The sequence below is a fragment of the Borostomias antarcticus genome (genome assembly GCF_949987555.1).
Source record: "Borostomias antarcticus genome assembly, chromosome: 23".
Lineage (NCBI taxonomy): Eukaryota > Metazoa > Chordata > Actinopteri > Stomiiformes > Stomiidae > Borostomias > Borostomias antarcticus.
This window is the reverse complement of record NC_140256.1, coordinates 10,241,625-10,259,295: the sequence shown is the minus strand read 5'-3', so window position 1 is coordinate 10,259,295 and position 17,671 is coordinate 10,241,625. Positions and strand designations below refer to the sequence as shown.

Below are 17,671 nucleotides of genomic sequence, written 5' to 3'. Positions count from 1 at the left end.
AGAGACAGAGGGAGAGAGGCAGTGTGCATCTATTCCAACTGGGTCACATCGCCGGAGCATTACATAAGCGTAAACATCGCTGCCCTGTGCTGTGCCCTTGATAGCACACACACACACACACACACACACACACACACACACACACACACACACACACACACACACACACACACACACACACACACACACACAGAAAAAGCAGTCCATCTCCAGAATTGGGATGCAGCAGCAGTTTAATGCAGCAGACCCTCGTTGTGCTGAACCCATTGAATGGACGAGTCATCTTTGTCCATCAGTGGATTTGCAAGAATACATCATGTCAGTAAAACCCTGTTGGCTCACGGTCGGCATGACTTGGCATTTCCCCTCTGCCCAATCTACGATTGGTTCTTGCCCACACTAAACTCTGTGATGATAAACTTAGAGTGCCTTGACAATGTCACAGCTGCACAGCTTCAACTGAAAATGAACAACACATACAGTACAAGATGAGGTGAGTACGGAGTGCTGAGTGTATATCATTCTGTTCACTTTGTGGGGGAGGTAAAGGCCTTCAGTAGGCCTCTCTGGGTCTAGGAAGTGTCTAGGAACAACAACAGCACCAAATGTTTTGTTCCTGGCCAGTGACCCCCCCCGTACTCCATATTAAACATCAGTTCACTGTTTGGGTAGGCCTATATTTAAAACTCCCATGCAAATCCAGCTCGCTTGTGAGGGTTGTTTGTGCATTGCGCTGTCTGTGTGTCGGTAGAGGGTGTGATTGTCTATAAAAGGAACAGCCAGTTGTTTAAAATCCTACTTGGACGGTTTCAAATCCCCCCATTGCACTGTGAGAGGAGAATAGAGGGAGGGAATGTGTGTGTGTGTGTGTGTGTGTGTGTGTGTGTGTGTGTGTGTGTGTGTGTGTGTGTGTGTGTGTGTGTGTGTGTGTGGGTGTGTGCGTGTGTGTCTGTGTGTCTGTCTGTGTGTGTGTGTGTGTGTGTGTGTGTGTGTGTGTGTCTGTGTGTGTGTGCGTGTATATGTGTGCCTGCATGCCTGTGTGTGTGCATGTATGTGTGTGTGTATGTATGCGTGCGTGCCTGCCTGCTTGCTCGCCTGTGTGTGTGTGTGTGTGTGTGCTTCCGTGTGTGTCTATGAGTGCACGCAAGAAGCAACGATTGCAGGCAGTGTGCATTTCCAACACACACAGCCAAGGAGGGCGGATCTGGGGAGAGAGACAGAGAGAGACAGAGAGAGAGAGAGAGAGAGAGAGAGAGAGTAGGAGAGAGATGCAGAGGAGGAAGGGGTGTGTGTGTGTGTGTGTGTGTGTATGTGGGGGGGGGTTACATGGAAGGGCGTGGCCAGCCAACTGTCACTCACCGGCGGCTAGCACAGCAAATGGGCGTTTTTGAACAGCAGGATATCCAATGGCAAGCGACTGCTTGTGTCACCATGGTGACGGGGCTGTGCCAGGGGAGGTTGTGATGGGTTGACAGGTGCGTGACAATCGGAGTTCTCTGCAAGCATGTACGCCAAAGGCAAGAGTAACAACGTGCCGTCCGACAGCCAAGCCAGAGAAAAGTAAGTTTTATTTATGGGGAGGGAAAACCGCGGCAATGAGGAAAGTTCACGACCGACCGGGGCAGTCACACACGCCACGGCAGGGGAAGAAGACACTTTGCTAGACTCAAATGCATGTTTGGCTCAGCTTATATGCCACTGCGAGACTAGAAAAAGTTGACTAATTTCCTCCTTAAAGCTTAGAATATTGCCGACTATTATTCTTGGCGAAATAGAGTGTGTGCGCGCAGAAATTGCTGTGGTTCTGAACACTGTCGCTTTTTTCAGAATGTATATCTACAACTAAGAACAGCTATAATTCTGCTTCTATGGTCTACATAATGTTATTTGAACGATTTTAGTGTTGTTTGACGGACATGCTCGTTGATTAAGTGTCGCTAAGTTGGCTAGATCCATGTTGTTGTCTTATAGACTGGAACCGATGTAATTTCTGTAGCCTAATGTCTTTGAATTCGCACATAAACAGCATGCGTATCTGAAGCAGCCTTTCAGCCCAGGCTACAGCGTTGACCAAAATTCAGTAGCCTATTTCAGAAAAAATCGGCTATTAAATGAAAACCCTTTCCCTAAATGCATGTCGCCTTTCGGTTATCTCATTTAGATGCCCATTTTATTTTTTAGGCTAAGCCTTCGTGAGACGTGAACTGTCCACGCGTTACACTCGACTCTCTATGACTGGCTACTACCCTTTTAGGTCGCCTCTAAATCCTGGGCTTTAGATACAATCACTAACACTGGGACGTCAATGAAGTAGCCCATAGGCTCGTTCCTTCATAAGCTACAACGATTCGAGAGAGCACTTGTTCATTGTTTTTTCCAATATTTGTTGGTAACATTTGAATTTGCACAGCCATTTTCCTGTTCCTAATTACTCTAGACGAATCCCCCCAAAAGTTGCACTATTTACCTCATGATGAGGCCTAGGCTATAGGCTATGTTTTCTCAGGTAGACAGACTCCTCCTAAGTAATGAACAGCCCAGTGGGGTTGCCCAATGTTGGGTGATCAAGATTGGTCATTTCCAACATTTCTTTCTTCTGTTCACTCTTTATTTTTCAGTTGACAGAATGTCCATCAAAAGCCCCAGACTTGACTAGCTTAGATAGACCACAGATAATGTCTTTACCTCCTCTGGGGCCATGTGCTTCTCAGACACTCATCTCTCCTATCAGGACAGCCTATTCACTCAAGTCTGTCACCCTCATTAGGAGCTCAGAATCCTCCTCTGAGTTCCACTGGAGAAACCTGGCGCTCAGTCGATAGCACACAGAGGGATGACGCTGCGCTGCACTCTGCTGTACACTGTGGCTGTATCTCTTCCTTATCAGTCACGGAGAGAAGGAGAGATAGACAGGGAGCTTCCTTTTCAGATACACTGAATTGATAAGTCCAAGTGTGTGTGTGTGCGTGCATGCGTGTGTGAGTGTGTGTGCGTGTGCGCGTGTGCGTGTGTGTATCATTTATTGACAAGCTTTCTTGTCAACAATGGGAATGATTGTTCCAGCTCTTTTGGTCTGGAGTTCCCACCTGCACAACTTGCTGAGACCTGCTGAAATGTCTCTACATGCTGTCATGTCTCTTCACACAGGCCTATGCATCCCCCTCCATTTTAATAATAAGTCCTCAGTCACACGTTGAAAAGCTCTCTTATGGCCACTGACCTAGCCACCTTTACCCCAAAAAGGTGTCGGAATAAAAACGAAGATACGTTTGAAAGCATCTGGTTGTTACAGTGTGGGGTTTGATGTTCTACAAGGAAGAAGTGAGGTGACACAGAGGAGAGCAGGTGAGAGAATGGGTGTGTGTTTGTGTGTGTGTGTGTGTGTGTGTGTGTGTGTGTGTGTGTGTGAGGATAAAAGAAGAGAACAAACAAAAGCAAAGGCAGGTTCATGTGTCTGCAACACACACACACACACACACATCCTCTCTTATCGGTGCTGCATCTGCGTGTGAGACGGAGCTCACCCAGACAGACCTCAGTTGTTTCTCATCTCTGCTGCACAGTGGGGATCTAAGAGGAGGGGACACGGAGAGCAACAGATCAACAGATGCAGGGAGAGAGGGAGAGAGAGGAGGGGGGGGGGGTGGACCGAGGGAATTTGCTGGCTCATTAGTTGACAGTTTTGTAGTATTGACCTTTGAATGGCCTCCTGCAGAGGAAGAGTTCTGGCGTCTAGCCCGTGGAGATGTAGACGAGCGCTGGCGTAAACGTTAGCACGTTAGCCTGTTAGCCTGTCAGACTATGCTGAACAGCAGAGTGTGTGTCGTCTGTCGCAGTGTATGTGTATGTGCCCCTGCTCTGGGTGGGACAATGTCCGTCCAGACTGTTGGAGTGTGTGTGTGTGTGTGTGTGTGGGGGGGGGGGGGGGTGGGGATGTAGGCATGTGTCTATATAGAATATACCTATTTGCATGTGTGTATATGGGGTGGGGGGGGGCAGTCTGTGCAGTTGAGTCAGACTGACGTGTCAGTGGGTTCTGGGAAGAGCATTATGTCTGCGCCTGAGACATGGTTGATGAAGAGGAGTGTGTGTAGGTTGGAGGACTGTCTGCGCCTGAGACATGGTTGATGAGGAGGAGTGTGTGTAGGTTGGAGGACTATGTCTGGCCTGAGACATGGTTGATGTATCCATGTGTTTTTTATTCCTGTGATGTTCTTCATAGCGCCAGCTTCTACATGGCGGTAGACTACTAGTGAAGTATTGTTGAGTGCTGTTGTGATGTTACACACTAGGAGGTCCTGTTAGCTGAAGATGATCTTTGATTCTCTTCTGCTCAGGCTTTCATTAATTCACTTATTTGTCTGCTTCTTGTTGTGCGTGTGTGCGTGCGTGTGTGTGTGTGTGTGTACAGTATGTGTGGGTGCGTGTGTGTACAGATATCTTAGGAAACGGTCAACTTGTTGGTGTGTATCAGTTTGTCTCATACGGGGTCTGCCTGCACACCGCGGCCAGGCCAACTAGATTAAACACACACACACACACACACAACCCACCCACACACCCCTCTCTCCAGCCATTTCCTCTCTGTTTCTGGGGCCTCCTCTCTCTCTCTCTCTCTCTCTCTCTCTCTCCCTTACCTATGTTATGGTCTGTACTTGATTTTAATGCGGAGTGACAGCACATGACCACTGGCTGTGTTTACAGCCTGTTCTCTGAGGGGTAAACCTAGGTCAACCGCATTTTGGCAACATACTCCAGAAAATGTTGAAATATAACCCTAGGCCAGAGCGAGCGGAGTTTCAATGCAGTTCAGCTCTTCATGATTGTTTCGGTTCAAAAGAGCGAGACACTCATCATACGTTCCGCTAACAATAGAACAGCAAAAGAATACAAGAATGCAGCCTAATGCACACACGCACGCACACACACACACACACACACACACACACACACACACACACACGCTGGCTCTGTCGTGGGCTCATAGCTCCCCGCTTATTCCTGAGACGGGAGTTGGGAGTGTTTATCCCCTCCGACACAGAGCCAATTGTGCCTGCCACTCTGGCTCTGACGGAGCCTCCCGTAGAAGAGAGCTCTGAGGCGTCGGCACGTATCTCACCATGGGAGCCTCTGAGGGGGCATCGCCTAACCGAACGGAGGCAGGCATCCTGGCAAGTTCTGAAGTTGTCCGTTTCATTTAGGTGTGACGTAAGTGCCTTGGAGAAATATGGGTATGAGCATAAGTGTGTGGTGTGCGTGTGCGTGTGATATGAGAGAAGCAAGTCAGAAATTGTGAGAGAACGAAAGAGAAAAAAGATGGAGGAATGAGAAGAGTTGGCACGAGACAGTAGAAGAAGGAGAGAAAGAGCCTGCATGTGGGTCAGGTCAGACAAGGGCAGCTGGTGTCCTGGAGGACCTCGTGGTCTAATGGTTGATAATGGCTGCATCAAGGCCTGAGCACTTAACAGACATCTCATACTTGTGGATCACTTACACTGGGAAGTGACCACCCCTGGTCGGGCTGGACTTAGTCCAGAGCTCATGTAAAACTCCGCACTGGAAAGCCCCTCACAGACGCACAGTGCTAGGTGGGTCTTAACATATCAAATCAAATATCATCTTAAAGGTCCCCTATTATGCTCCTTTTCAACAATTTAATACAGGTCTCTGGGGTCCCCAAAACATGTCTTTGAATATTTTTTGCTGAAAATACCACTCAGACATTCACATGCAAAATAAATGTGTTTCTTAAAGGAGTAGTAAAGGGGAAATCATGTTTAGCCCCGTTTTAAGGTTACTTATGATCATATACAAAGATTCAGATCAAAACGTTGACAAAACTAGCACTTTTGAGAAAGTCTGATAATTGCTCTACCACCGTTTTGGTCATACAATGGATGTGGATGGGCACCGTGAAACATCATTCAAAAAACATGTTAAACTCTCAATTTCAAAGACAAGAAACTCACAAAGGTGTTAGTTGGCGTTCTGACATATAATTCGCCATAAAGTAAGATTCTAGTTCATCTGGAAAGGCTTTTTAAAATATTTAGCATAGAACTATTTAGTCGCAGCACATACGTGTGCAAACTAGCTAGCCTAGCTAAACAATAACAATAGCTACTGTAAGTAGTTCCACTTCCTGAATCCCCTCTGCGGATTGATCTACACATCTACAACGGTCGTGTCAATACAAGTCAGTGGATTTCATAAAATGATCAATAAAACCCTACAGGATTCATACTTTGCGGCGAATTTTATGTCAGAACACCAACGGACACCAATTACCCCTTCGGTGAGCTTCTTGTCTTTGAAATTGAGAGTTTAACATGTTTTTGAATGATTTTTCACGGTGCCCACCCACATCCATTGTACAGTATGACCTAAACGGTGGTAGAGCAATTATCAGACTTTCTCAAAAGTGCTAGTTTTCTCAACTTTTTGATCCGAACCATTGTATATGATCATAAGTAACCTTAAAACAGGGCTAAACATGATTTTCCCTTTACTACCCCTTTAATGGTTAATTAACAACTTTTATTTCAGATGGTGTGCTACTGATGTCAAAAGCCCAGGTAAATCAGCTTGTTAAATCACGTTTTCAGAATTTGCCCACAAAAAACAAACTGGATCTTCTTATTTCACAGTTTGTTTGTTAGTAGGCCGATCAGAGACCCGTATGTATGTGCACACAAGCACTGAAAAAGTGAGTGTTTCATAAAGTCCTCTTCACTAAATCAGTGATGGACATGATTGTGTTTCAGCTTTCCAGTAAGCCTGTCTGAGCTCTGCCTGGACTGCGCCACTTTTCCCATATGTTTTCCCGTGTGAATGGCATCAAGACGGCAGGAATGATCACAGTGATGATGATCATGATGATGATGATGATAGCTACCTCGGCTCCCCTGAGACTCACGTAAAAAGGCAATCAAATCTGAGACTGAGTAACACGCATACGCATACCCACACGCGCTTTACAGTAGATGATCTAGACATGAACGCCTAAATCCACCGACCTCTTAGATTAGCGCTAATCTGGGATTAGAGAGTGGCATCTAACGTTAGTTTGTCAAAGCGGCACCCAGCAAATGGCAGTGATGACAGCATGACAAGGCTGTGAAAGAAAACAGTATTAACCTGCTCCGTCGCCTGCCAAAGGCCTGTGTTATCAGAGGGGGTTCCTCCCTGTCTCCCTATCATGTTCCCTGCCAGAGATGCAGCAACAGAGCTGCTATATCAAAGCTGCTGTCTCTTCACAGAGCTGGGAGAGGCTGGCAGGCTGTGACCGACACAGGCAGAGGAGGGGGGGTCGCGTGTCAATCAACAGAGAGGACCCCACGTCGGGCGGGCGTCCTCACGGGACTCCTCGGGGTCCTCGGGATTGACATGACAAACGGCGCTCGTCGCCATCAGATAGCGTGAAAGGAGGAAGAAGAGGGAAGAAAGAGAGGAGGAGAGGGCGCGGGGATTCTGAGCGTCTTTTATCACTCCCCTCAAAAGGCAGCGGAACGGATGAGTGAGTTTATCGCCGGGCGGTGTCCCTCAGGACCCCGGGCCGTCCCTGAACGCTCCCGTTTTAATTAGACGCACTCTGACTCCTCTCTCTGCCTCCTGTCTCTCTTCACTCTCATCACATAAACACTAAGCCCCTGATACTGGCATCGCTCATCACCAATAAGAGACCCCCCCCCCCCCCCCCCCCCAATGTAGTCTGTCAGTAAAGACCCCGCCCCCCGTGTCAGTGACCTGAGGGAGTCTGAGGAGAATGTTGGTGTGAGGTCAGATAACCCCCCCCCCCCCCCCCCCCACCAATCCCATGTATGAGCTTTGAGATATGGAGTTAGTACAGTATCTGTACTTGTGGCGTGTTTGTGTTTTGCGTACTGCAGCGTGTGTGTGTGTGTGGCCATGTGTGCAAACTTTCGGAGCGTGTGAGTATCACTATTGCCTCTTTCCATGTCGTGCACTCGGAATCCTGATCCTGAGTTAGCGGCAGCGCTTGTGGTTTTGGCAGGAAGTTTTGTGTTGCCCCTGGTGACATCAAACACGCAGGGCTGAGCCAGTAACCACGGTGCGACACAGACGCTCACACAGCTTCCTGTAACCTGAGTCCGGGCTAACAGTAAATGCTGTGGTGAAAACACACACACTCATTCATCTCACACACACACACACACACACACACAAACACACACTCTCACTCACCACACACTCAGTCAGGGAGACCCGCAGCTTGCAAACGGCTATGTGTATTTATCTACCACATAGTTGCTTGTGTGTTTGCAGGTCTATCTCTATGGCTGGAGTCCTGAGCAGTGCTACTGCTGCTGTTGTTGCTTCTCCTGCGGTAGCGTGCAGGAGGCTGGAGCTTTCTCACTCTCTCTCTCTCTCTCTCTCTCTCTCTCCCTTCCTCTCTCTCTCCCTCCCTCTCTCTTTCACTTCTCCCTCTCTCTAACTTCCCCCTCCCTCTCTCTCTCTCACTCCCCCTCTCCCTCCCTCTCACTCCCCCCCCCCCCCTCTCTCTCTCTATCTCACTCCTTCTGTCTCTCTTGCCTCTCCGCTGATCTTTCTCCATCATTGATATGCAAGGCGCGTCGCCCAGGCGCTAGCGCAAGGTTAAGCATGCGTGACGGCCAGGCTTAGGAACTGCCTCTGACTCTCTCTCCTTTACTCTCATCTCTCCCTCCCTTCTCTCTCTCTCCCTCCCTTCTCTCTCTCTCCCTCTTTCCTTTTCTCCCAATTTCTCACTCTCTCCATCCCTCCTTTCTTTCTCTCTATCACTCCTCTTCACTCCATATCTCTCAACACTCACACCCCCTCTCTTTCCCTTTGCCCTCTCTCTCCTACTATTTCCCCTCCCTCTTTCTCTCTATCTATCTATCTATCTATCTATCTATCTATCTATCTATCTATCTATCTATCTATCTATCTATCTATCTATCTATCTATCTATCTATCTATCTATCTATCTATCTATCTATCTATCTATCTATCTATCTATTTATTAGTAGTTGTAGTATTTTTTTATATAAAAATATTTAAAAATACTACTACTACTACTACTACTACTACTAATAATAATTGTTATTATTATTATTATTATTATTATTAATAGTAGTAGTAGTAGTATATAAGTATTATCATTAATGATAATACAAACGGTGAATAATAAACAGTAGAGGAAATCACTGTAGTCTTACTTATTGGAACAGATCTAGCTTGTCAAAGGCAGATACAAATTCTCCAAGATAGGTTTTGACTCGTACTGTAGGTCATCTGGAAGGGTGAAAAAGTTTGGTATTTTTTGGTCGAATTTGGGGAAAATTTCATCTCTAATTTCTTTATATTTTGGACAATTTAGGAGAAAATATATTTCTTCCTCAATTTCTTCTGGATGCAAATACTTCAGTTTCAATAGCAAGTTTATGGTCACTGAGTCTGTATCTATCTTAACATCTTTATATTATTTAAAAAATAATAATAATATGGGGCCAATTGAAATTCCATATCAAGTAATCTGTCTCATTTTTGTTTATTCATTGATTGGATTTATTTTTTCCACTGCTCAAAAGATCTTAGTTTCTCCCTCCCTATGCCCCCCTCTCTCTCTCTCTCTCTCTCTCTCTCTCTCTCTCTCTCTCTCTGTTGGTCTCCACTGTGTGTTGATGTCAGGCCTCAGAGTTCTTCATTTCAATCCTCCATAAATGTACCTTGGTGAGCCTTTACATCACAGCACACAGGAGCGCCGTTGATCCCGATAAACTCCTCTGCAGCGTTTTCTCCCCTCTGAACGAGGGGCTGTATATCTTCCTGCCTGGGACCAGAATAGCTGGCAGAGAGCTCTTGGCATTTATAACATCCACTTAATGTTATTTCTCCATCAGAGAGAGAAGCAGGCGAGAGCGATGACATCATAGTGCAGAGCCGGGCTAAAGCGAGTATTGTCTTTGAAAAACGGCTTCAAGATCAGCAAGGCTGGAGTAAAGCTGACATTAAAGCGCCTTCTCTGGAACATTGTCTATTTCGAACGACGAGCGGTTCTTTTCTATTCTTTCGCACTGATTCCACCATTGGCCATACCTGATACACTTGCTGGGATCTATTGTTGAAAGCGTATTGTTGAGTAGAATGGCAGCTATCAGAACACAGGCCCTCCCTCCCTGCCCAGACGTCTGTTTCTGGGTTTCTTGGTGGTGCGGTGGAATGTGGTATTGTGCGAGCTCACAATGGACCCGTGCTCCACTCCGGAGAACAGTCCAGCCACATTCCAAGGCTGACATTCTAAGACGCGCCGGCGTCTTCTAGGGTCAGCCAGGGAAACACACAGGCGCATACAGAACACACAGGACTCAACAGGCCACACGCCAGAGAGAGAGATGTGTGTTTTCTGCCTGCAGCAAGAGACTTCAGTTGTGTGGTCCAGTTTTAAGTCTCGTGATCATTCATACTTTTCATTTGTTTCACGATGACTGATGAAGCCTGCAGGTCTTACAATGCGCCGCGCCCACATATTCACTGACTAGGAACTGCAGCCTAGAAGTCTGTTTAACGCTAGCTAGTAATCGGACAACGCCTCACCCATCAATAGCAGTACATCTACTTCCTCGATGGCAGAGTTGCATCTGTGAACATGAGTTTGATATCTATTTTGGAGTTGTAACGTTAGATGTATCAGACTTGACTGGTGGAGAAGTTGAACAAAGCAAACAATTCTAGAAGTTTTGAACCACAAAATTAAACACTCCCTGTGAACAGTGACTCAATATTATCAGATCAGACTAAATGAAATGGAATTCAAATAATGATCAGGATTGATCGGCTTCCCGTTTGGTTGTTTGATCTAGGCCTCCTTTTTATTTTTTTTAATGTATTTTTTAACATCAACAGCTTATATTTGTTGCTTTTTACAAGCCTCTCCTCTTCTTTCCTCTCCTCTCCCCTCCTCTCCTCTAACCTCCTCTCCCCTCCTCTCCTCTTCCCACTCCTCTCCTCTATAAGCTGGTATTTCCTGTTGTCTCAGCCCAGAACATTGTTGTCTAGTCTGCTAGTCTGAACCAAAAACAAAACAAGAACTGCTTCACTTTAAGAGCTCTCAGAGCTACTGTACGTCATATTATGACAATCAGACACAGGAAACACCTCGTTTTGTTTTTGTTTTGTTCATTGTGTACTTTTCCTGTTCTTAATTGCAGCCGTACTCACTGTGGGGATCAGAGTGAGTGTGGTTCCCTGCCAGAGGTCCTACCAGTCTGACTCAGACAGAGAGCTGGTTCGGTACTTCATCACACTGACACACAGGCCATTGAGCTGCCATACTGCCTCGGATCACAGGCTCCTGCTTTAAAAGGTCATCCTCTGACTACCGGGGGCCTCTGGCTCCGAGTTCCAGGCCTCTCCCTTCACCAAATTGTGAACAGATGATCGTTCCAGAGCTTCAACTCGCATCTAAAGACCTGCCTTTCTGTAGTATAGGCTGTATGCTTAACTCTCTCAGCTGTACAGGCTGTATCATGTTTAACTGTCTGGCGATGTTTTATTGTTCCTGATAGGGAGCCCATTAAAGCATCTGGTGGAACAAATTGGAAACACAAAGTTTTGCTTATCAAAGAGAAACTAGTCTGGCCAACAAAATAATGTCAAAGAGCGTCTTACAATAGCAAGTGTTTATATCCAGCCAGGAAAAAAGCAGCAAACTTTGCACATCCATAACGGGTTCTTGTCGCATACTGAAAATTACCTTTTTCTCCTGAGCTGCCGTTTTTGTGAATGGTGTCTGACTCACCTTTGGCCTTCCTGGAAGCTCCCCAGAGAGGAGGGATTGTGGGAGCTGGAGTTAATGAAAGGTAAACAGGAGGACTACAGCGAGGTGTGCCAAAGAACACAGTGCTCTTCCCCTTGCACAGGATATGAGCTTCATTCTCCTGAGGTACCTCCATAGGTCTGACGCTTCAATCCCTACCTTCAGCATTCCAGTCCCGAGGACTCAGGGCTCTCTCTGAATCTGTAGCTCTCAGCAGGGCTTTTTCAACACTTCTGTCTCGTGAGTTCAGTATATCACCATAGTATTGAACACTGTTGACACTGGCTGTAATGTGTCAGCACTTCTAATCTGTATCAGACACTCTGCCATCTGGCCTTGTGTTGTACTGTGCTGTGGTGTTAGTGAACGTGCACAGTAGCCGTGTCAACCGTTTGTGCTCAGCCGCCCAGAGTCATGTTGGGGCTGTTCAGAGGTGTAGACAGGCCGGTTTAGAGAGCCTAGCTGTCAGTTAGCCAGGCCCTCACCCAGAGCGTTAACGTGTTTGCTAGAAGTGAGAGGGATAAAGGCCAGTACAAACATTTACACAGCAAAACCGAGCGAGACTCACTTCGCGGAGACAAAACCCGAGCACACGGGCGGGCCTAGGGAGTGCGAGTGTTTCTCCTCGGTCTGCGTCTCAGTGGGATTAGGGAAGCTTGCTTTGTTAATCTTCAAAACTGGAAACTTCTCCTCCAACTCTCCACCACCAAGAGCTTATTCAGAGAGCGTCTGAGAGTTTAGACAAACATATCTCCGTGTTGCAGTCCAGCCCGTCTCTAGAGCAGCCATTAGAGGTGCCTCCCGGGACGTGGGAAGGGTAATGGAGGATATAGATTGAACATGTGACCATCAGCAGAAATACCAATTAGAAATGCATCAGCGGACGGCCGCAGCCCGTTGGGATTGGAGGGGAGAGCTGTTACGGTCACGTTGTTACGAGAAGTCAAGAACACACTGCCAAGCTAAGAGAGAATGGTCTGTGATGGTTTTGTCTCTGACACATTCCATTCGATGATTGTTCTATAGATGAATTTTGATAAAACGGCGAGTAGTGTTCGGTGTTGTCGGTAGCGTTGTTCTGGAGGGAGATGGATGACTAGACCAAGTCTACTACCCTGGTCTTGGCAGGTTTTTATGAGGTCACAAGACGGCCTTTTACAGGAAGTAAGATACAAGCCAGCAGTCTGCCTGACAGCTTGGCACACGCTGCGAGACGAAGGCTGTAACGGCGGCGCAACACATCCCTCTATCGTCACACCGGACCAATCCATGCTAGCGACGGTGAATAATAACGCTACAGATCACACACTCAGCGACAGTGACATTTGTTTATCTCTGTTCCTGCGGCGTCAGGCCAGCGGTGTTCCTCTGGGGGTTCCTGTGCCACGGTAGTCGGGCTCGGGTCAGATCCCCGTCCGTCCCAGGGCCTGTCAGTCGGCCTGTCAGTCGGCCTGTTAGTGTTGTTGTCCTCTGCTTGTCTTCTCTCACCGCTTCATCACTCCTTCCCTGCTCCGTCCTGACCTCCCCCACCTTACCACCCAGATCCCCATCATTCATCATTTACTATTCCTCTCCCTCCCTCTCTCTCTATCTCTCTCTCTCTCTCTCTCTCTCTCTCTCTCTCTCTCTCTCTCTCTCTCTCTCCTCTCTCTCCATTTCTCTCTGTTTATCTCTCTCACTTCTGTATAAACCCATCGTTGTCCTTCTCTCAGTGTTGTCAGTAGCAGTCGGGATCTCGCTCTTCATCTCCCAGTCTGTCTCTTTACTTCTCTGCGCTTCTCACCGTCTTTCACAGCCTGTGTATCTGTCAGTGCACCTCACTCCCTGTGTGTGTGTGTGTGTGTGTGTGTGTGTGTGTATGCGTGTATGCGTGTTTGTGTGTGTGTCTGTGCACACGTGTGCTTGTATGTATGTGTGTGTGTGTGCACATGCATGCTTGTATGTGTGTGTGTCTGTGCACACGTGTATTTGTATGTGTGTGTCCATGTGTATGTATGTGTGTGCACATGCATGCTTGTATAAATAAGCGTGTGTGTGTGTGTCGTTTTCGACAGTCTGTTTGGGAGACGCTGAGGAGAATTCCTCTAATAGACAAAGGCAGCCGCAGCATGGGGCTAACGATGCATTCAGCGTATTTACTCGCCAGCTTCCTCGCTGTCCTGTTCCTCTCCGATGCTCCATTAAGACAGTACCCTCTCGTAATGAAAAGAGAAAAGGGATTAGCTCCACGGAGACACATTTCCCCCACCAGGTGATTTGGGCCTGAGCCCGACACACCTTCCCACCCAGGGGGCCTGGATGCAACTAGCCTTTGTTTAAGTCACTGCTGCTCGGTGGCGTAATGCCTCTATAAGCTCCGCACTTGTTTTGCCGTTGTTTCATTGTCGTGTCCTCAAGCACGTTTTAGATGAATTATTCAGCTTTGTAATATTCGTCATTGTTTATTGTTCCTCAGCCCGCCCCCCCCCCCCTCTCCTCCCCCGCCTCAACCCCTCATCCCATCTCCCACTCCACTTTGCTGTCTGCCAAAAGCCTCTCCACCCAGGGAGGATGCTCCACTCTAATGAATGAAGTCAAGTCATTTACCGTGCCTCTTAATGGCACATAAAGCCGAGCCGCTGCTGGGCCTGATTAATCAGGGGAAGTGTTTGGCTGTCGCACACGGGGCCGTCCGTGCTCAGCTGGGCTCTCTCACTCCATCCCGCCTGGCCGCCTGGCTCTTTTATAGCGGGGTCCCTATCCGGCCCCCCCCCCCCCCAGCTGTAGGGGACGTCTGGGGGTGCTCAGCGAGAGACGGGGGGTCCGCATATCTCACGGGGACAGAGATGTACGGTGGCTCTTTTGGGGGAAACACTTGAGAGTTGGTTGCTGACATGAAATCTCGTGTTGGGCTCGAGGCTCGGGGGACAGAGATGTACAGCGGCCAGCTCACAAGGACCCGTCTCTCTGAGATTTGAGTTCCTCTTGTTTGAAAGCCACTCTGGAAGATGAGAAACTACGCTGGTAATTAAAGTTCAAACTACGCTTTAGTAATTTTCGTTCTACCAAACACATTTCCCAGAACCTGGCGGTCTCTATCGATGTAATAGTCTTACTTTGAGTTATTTCCTTTATCATCAGTACTGAGAAGGGAGGCAGCAGAGATTATGACCGTAATTTAGACTATTGTCGCAGACAAAGAGGACTGGATGAGTTAATTACAATATACTGTAGGTTTCAGCTGTATTACTTCATGCAGGCGAAGCTTTCTTTTGTTCTCTAGATAAGACTCTCTCCTAGCTCATGGAAACTCACATTTAGATTGCGGCGCAGACATAGAAATACAATTCTTTGTACTCTTCTGTTCTCCCCGTCCAATGCTATATTTTCCAGTTGGCGCTAGTGTTTCTGCGGTGTGGGAGTGTGTGAGAGGGAGAGAGGGAGAGGGAGAGAGAGGGGGAGAGAGAGAGAGAGAGAGAGAGAGAGGGTATTTGTGTGGAGAAAGGTAGCCTAGTTTCCTCAGTGTTTGTTCCAGACGGGGGGGGTGTTCATTTGCAGAAGGAGGGCACAGCGGGGGTCCTAGCCAGCCCCCAGCCTGCTCTGTCAGATCCAGAACCATTAGTATTAATATGAACGTTTCCAGACCTCAGGAGTATTAATTGTGAGGCTCACCCACTAAACCCCCCCACCCATTCCCCCCTGGATCCCGGACCCCCCGGTCGTCTCCCCCTCAATCCCTCTAATCCCCGCCCCCCGGGCTCAGCCCCTCTTCCTCACCACCACAACCTTTCATCTCGCTTGTAAATCTGGGGGAGATCCCCCCCCCACACACACACACACACAAACACACATTATTTCTCTGATTTCAGTCTCCACATCATTTTCTGTGATGTGTGGCGTCCCAGAACTCCTCCTGAGCCCATGGTGGTTCTGTCTGGTTGCCAAGCCCTCCTTCAGCCGCACTGCTGCGCGTGACCTCACGATTCATCACTTCCTGGTCAGAGAGGGCATTGATAAGGTTCACTGGCGTCCAGCGCCGTTGACAATGCGTCTTATGGGAATAGCTTTTCTTTCCCCATTACGGATGTTTAACACACCTTTAGGACATAATCACCCTTCCGTTTCATCCGCCGTCGGCCACATGAGTGGTCAACGTCATTTGCGTCCGTCGTGATTTGCAGGCTTGGGTCTTCTGCCAAGTGTGGAGCGGCGCGGCAGTAAATTGATTAGTAGCCAATCCGCTGGACTCGAATGCTGATACTGGAAAATAGGTTCATTATTTTCCTCGGCACTGAGATATGCCGAAGCAGCAGGACCAATTCTTCCAACCCCCCCCCCCATCCTCTTTCTCTTTCTTTCTCTCTCTCTATCTCTCTCTCTCTCTCTTTCTCTGTACTTCTCAGTGACAAAGACAATATGGGAACTCAGCAGCATTTCAGCTCCCTGTCTTTGTTAGGCTTGGTCCTGGCCGCTAGCTGGCCGCTCTGCTTCCTAGTGAGGCCGGGGACAGAGGCCGGGGGCAGAGGCCGGGACTGGAGGCTCAGCTCGGAACATGAATGTGATTAGATGAGACTGAACATAAACGGACATAACACTTGATTTTGAAGGGGAAGGGGGGTCAAGTGTAATACACCCCCCCCCACACACACACACACACACCTGCATGCATGCAAGCTTAGGCACACAGACACACACACGCGCACACACACACATGCACACACACAGCTACAGTACAAACACACAGGAGACAAACACTTGATCTATTTTCAATCACAGTGGTGCACTTTGATTAACGCGAAGTGGTTCTTATTCACTCCTCCGATTGGCTAAGGTAGACTGTGAACAGCAGCTGCCTGGGCAGACAAAGAGAAGATATCTCCCAAATGAAATGCGTCGGCTAGGTTTTACAGCAGGGGGAAACTGAAAAAAACGGAAAACATTGATTGTTGATAGTCTTGTGTGGGATTGCAAATTATTTGATTATCTCCTGCCCCCTCAGGTGTCTAAATACAGTATGTGGTTTTACTGAACTATAATCATAGTTTATTCAAGGTGAGGCGGTCAGAGGAGATAGTCTTGAGTGTCACCGGAAATCCCTTTTGTATGTTTCCACCAAACAGAAGTCAGGCCAGTGCTGAACGGCTGTCTTCAAGTTGTCAGGCTTATCTCTACCCGACGGTTTGAGTCTTATCAAGGACAGAGGAGTATTTACCACGCGTATCAAGGCCTCTTGAACACATTCAGCGTACAAGTTCACAAGATACTGTCTGCACTTTGAGAGTGCCCTCATCTGTCATGGCTGTCTTCAGATCAGTCAAATGTTAATTCCGCTAGTTTGCACGTGCGATTGTGTGTGTGTGTGTGTGTGTGTGTGTGTGTGTGTGTGTGTGTGTGTACGTGTGTGTATGTTTGTGTCCATGCGTGCGTACGAGTGTGCGTGACGGTGGATTTGTGCAGTTGCACTGCACTCTCAACGAGAGCAGTAAGTGTGATTTATAGGTATATGTTTGCCAGGCCTCAGCGGATTTCAACCTGCATTTTTTAGGTCAGTAGCAGCAGCAGCACTGCTGGGGAATCACGCCCGCTTCACACTCCACCAACCCTCACCCTCCTGCTCTCTCCTCTCCTCTCTACTCTTCCACTCGTATCCCTTCCTCCTATTCAAGATTCAAGATCTGTTCATTAGCCATGCTCTGTATATGGTTCACACATACTAGGGATTTGAGGCACATGGCATGACAGGACAGTGTGCAGGACAGGACAGAACAGGAGAGTGCAAAGACACGTCAGTGCAAAACAGTGCAAATACAAAAAACAGCGTGAACAAAATACAGTGCAATGTGCAAATTACGAAATACTAAAAAAAAGGGGGAGTCACAAATGCAATATATA

The 17,671-nt window shown here is 47.7% G+C and overlaps 1 protein-coding gene across 21 annotated transcripts in view; it reads left to right on the top strand.

The window, feature by feature from the left end:
• Nucleotides 1-1,504: 1,504 nt before the first annotated feature.
• ssbp2a (single stranded DNA binding protein 2a) overlaps nt 1,505-17,671 on the top strand; it is a gene marked incomplete at both ends in the record, with an annotated part of 50,543 nt that continues 34,376 nt past the window's right edge. For all 21 annotated transcript variants that reach the window (XM_084457151.1, XM_084457150.1, XM_084457143.1 and 18 more), the window contains one exon: nt 1,505-1,560. In XM_084457151.1, the coding sequence (XP_084313277.1) occupies nt 1,505-1,560 (56 nt within the window). The remainder of the gene's footprint in view (nt 1,561-17,671) is intronic.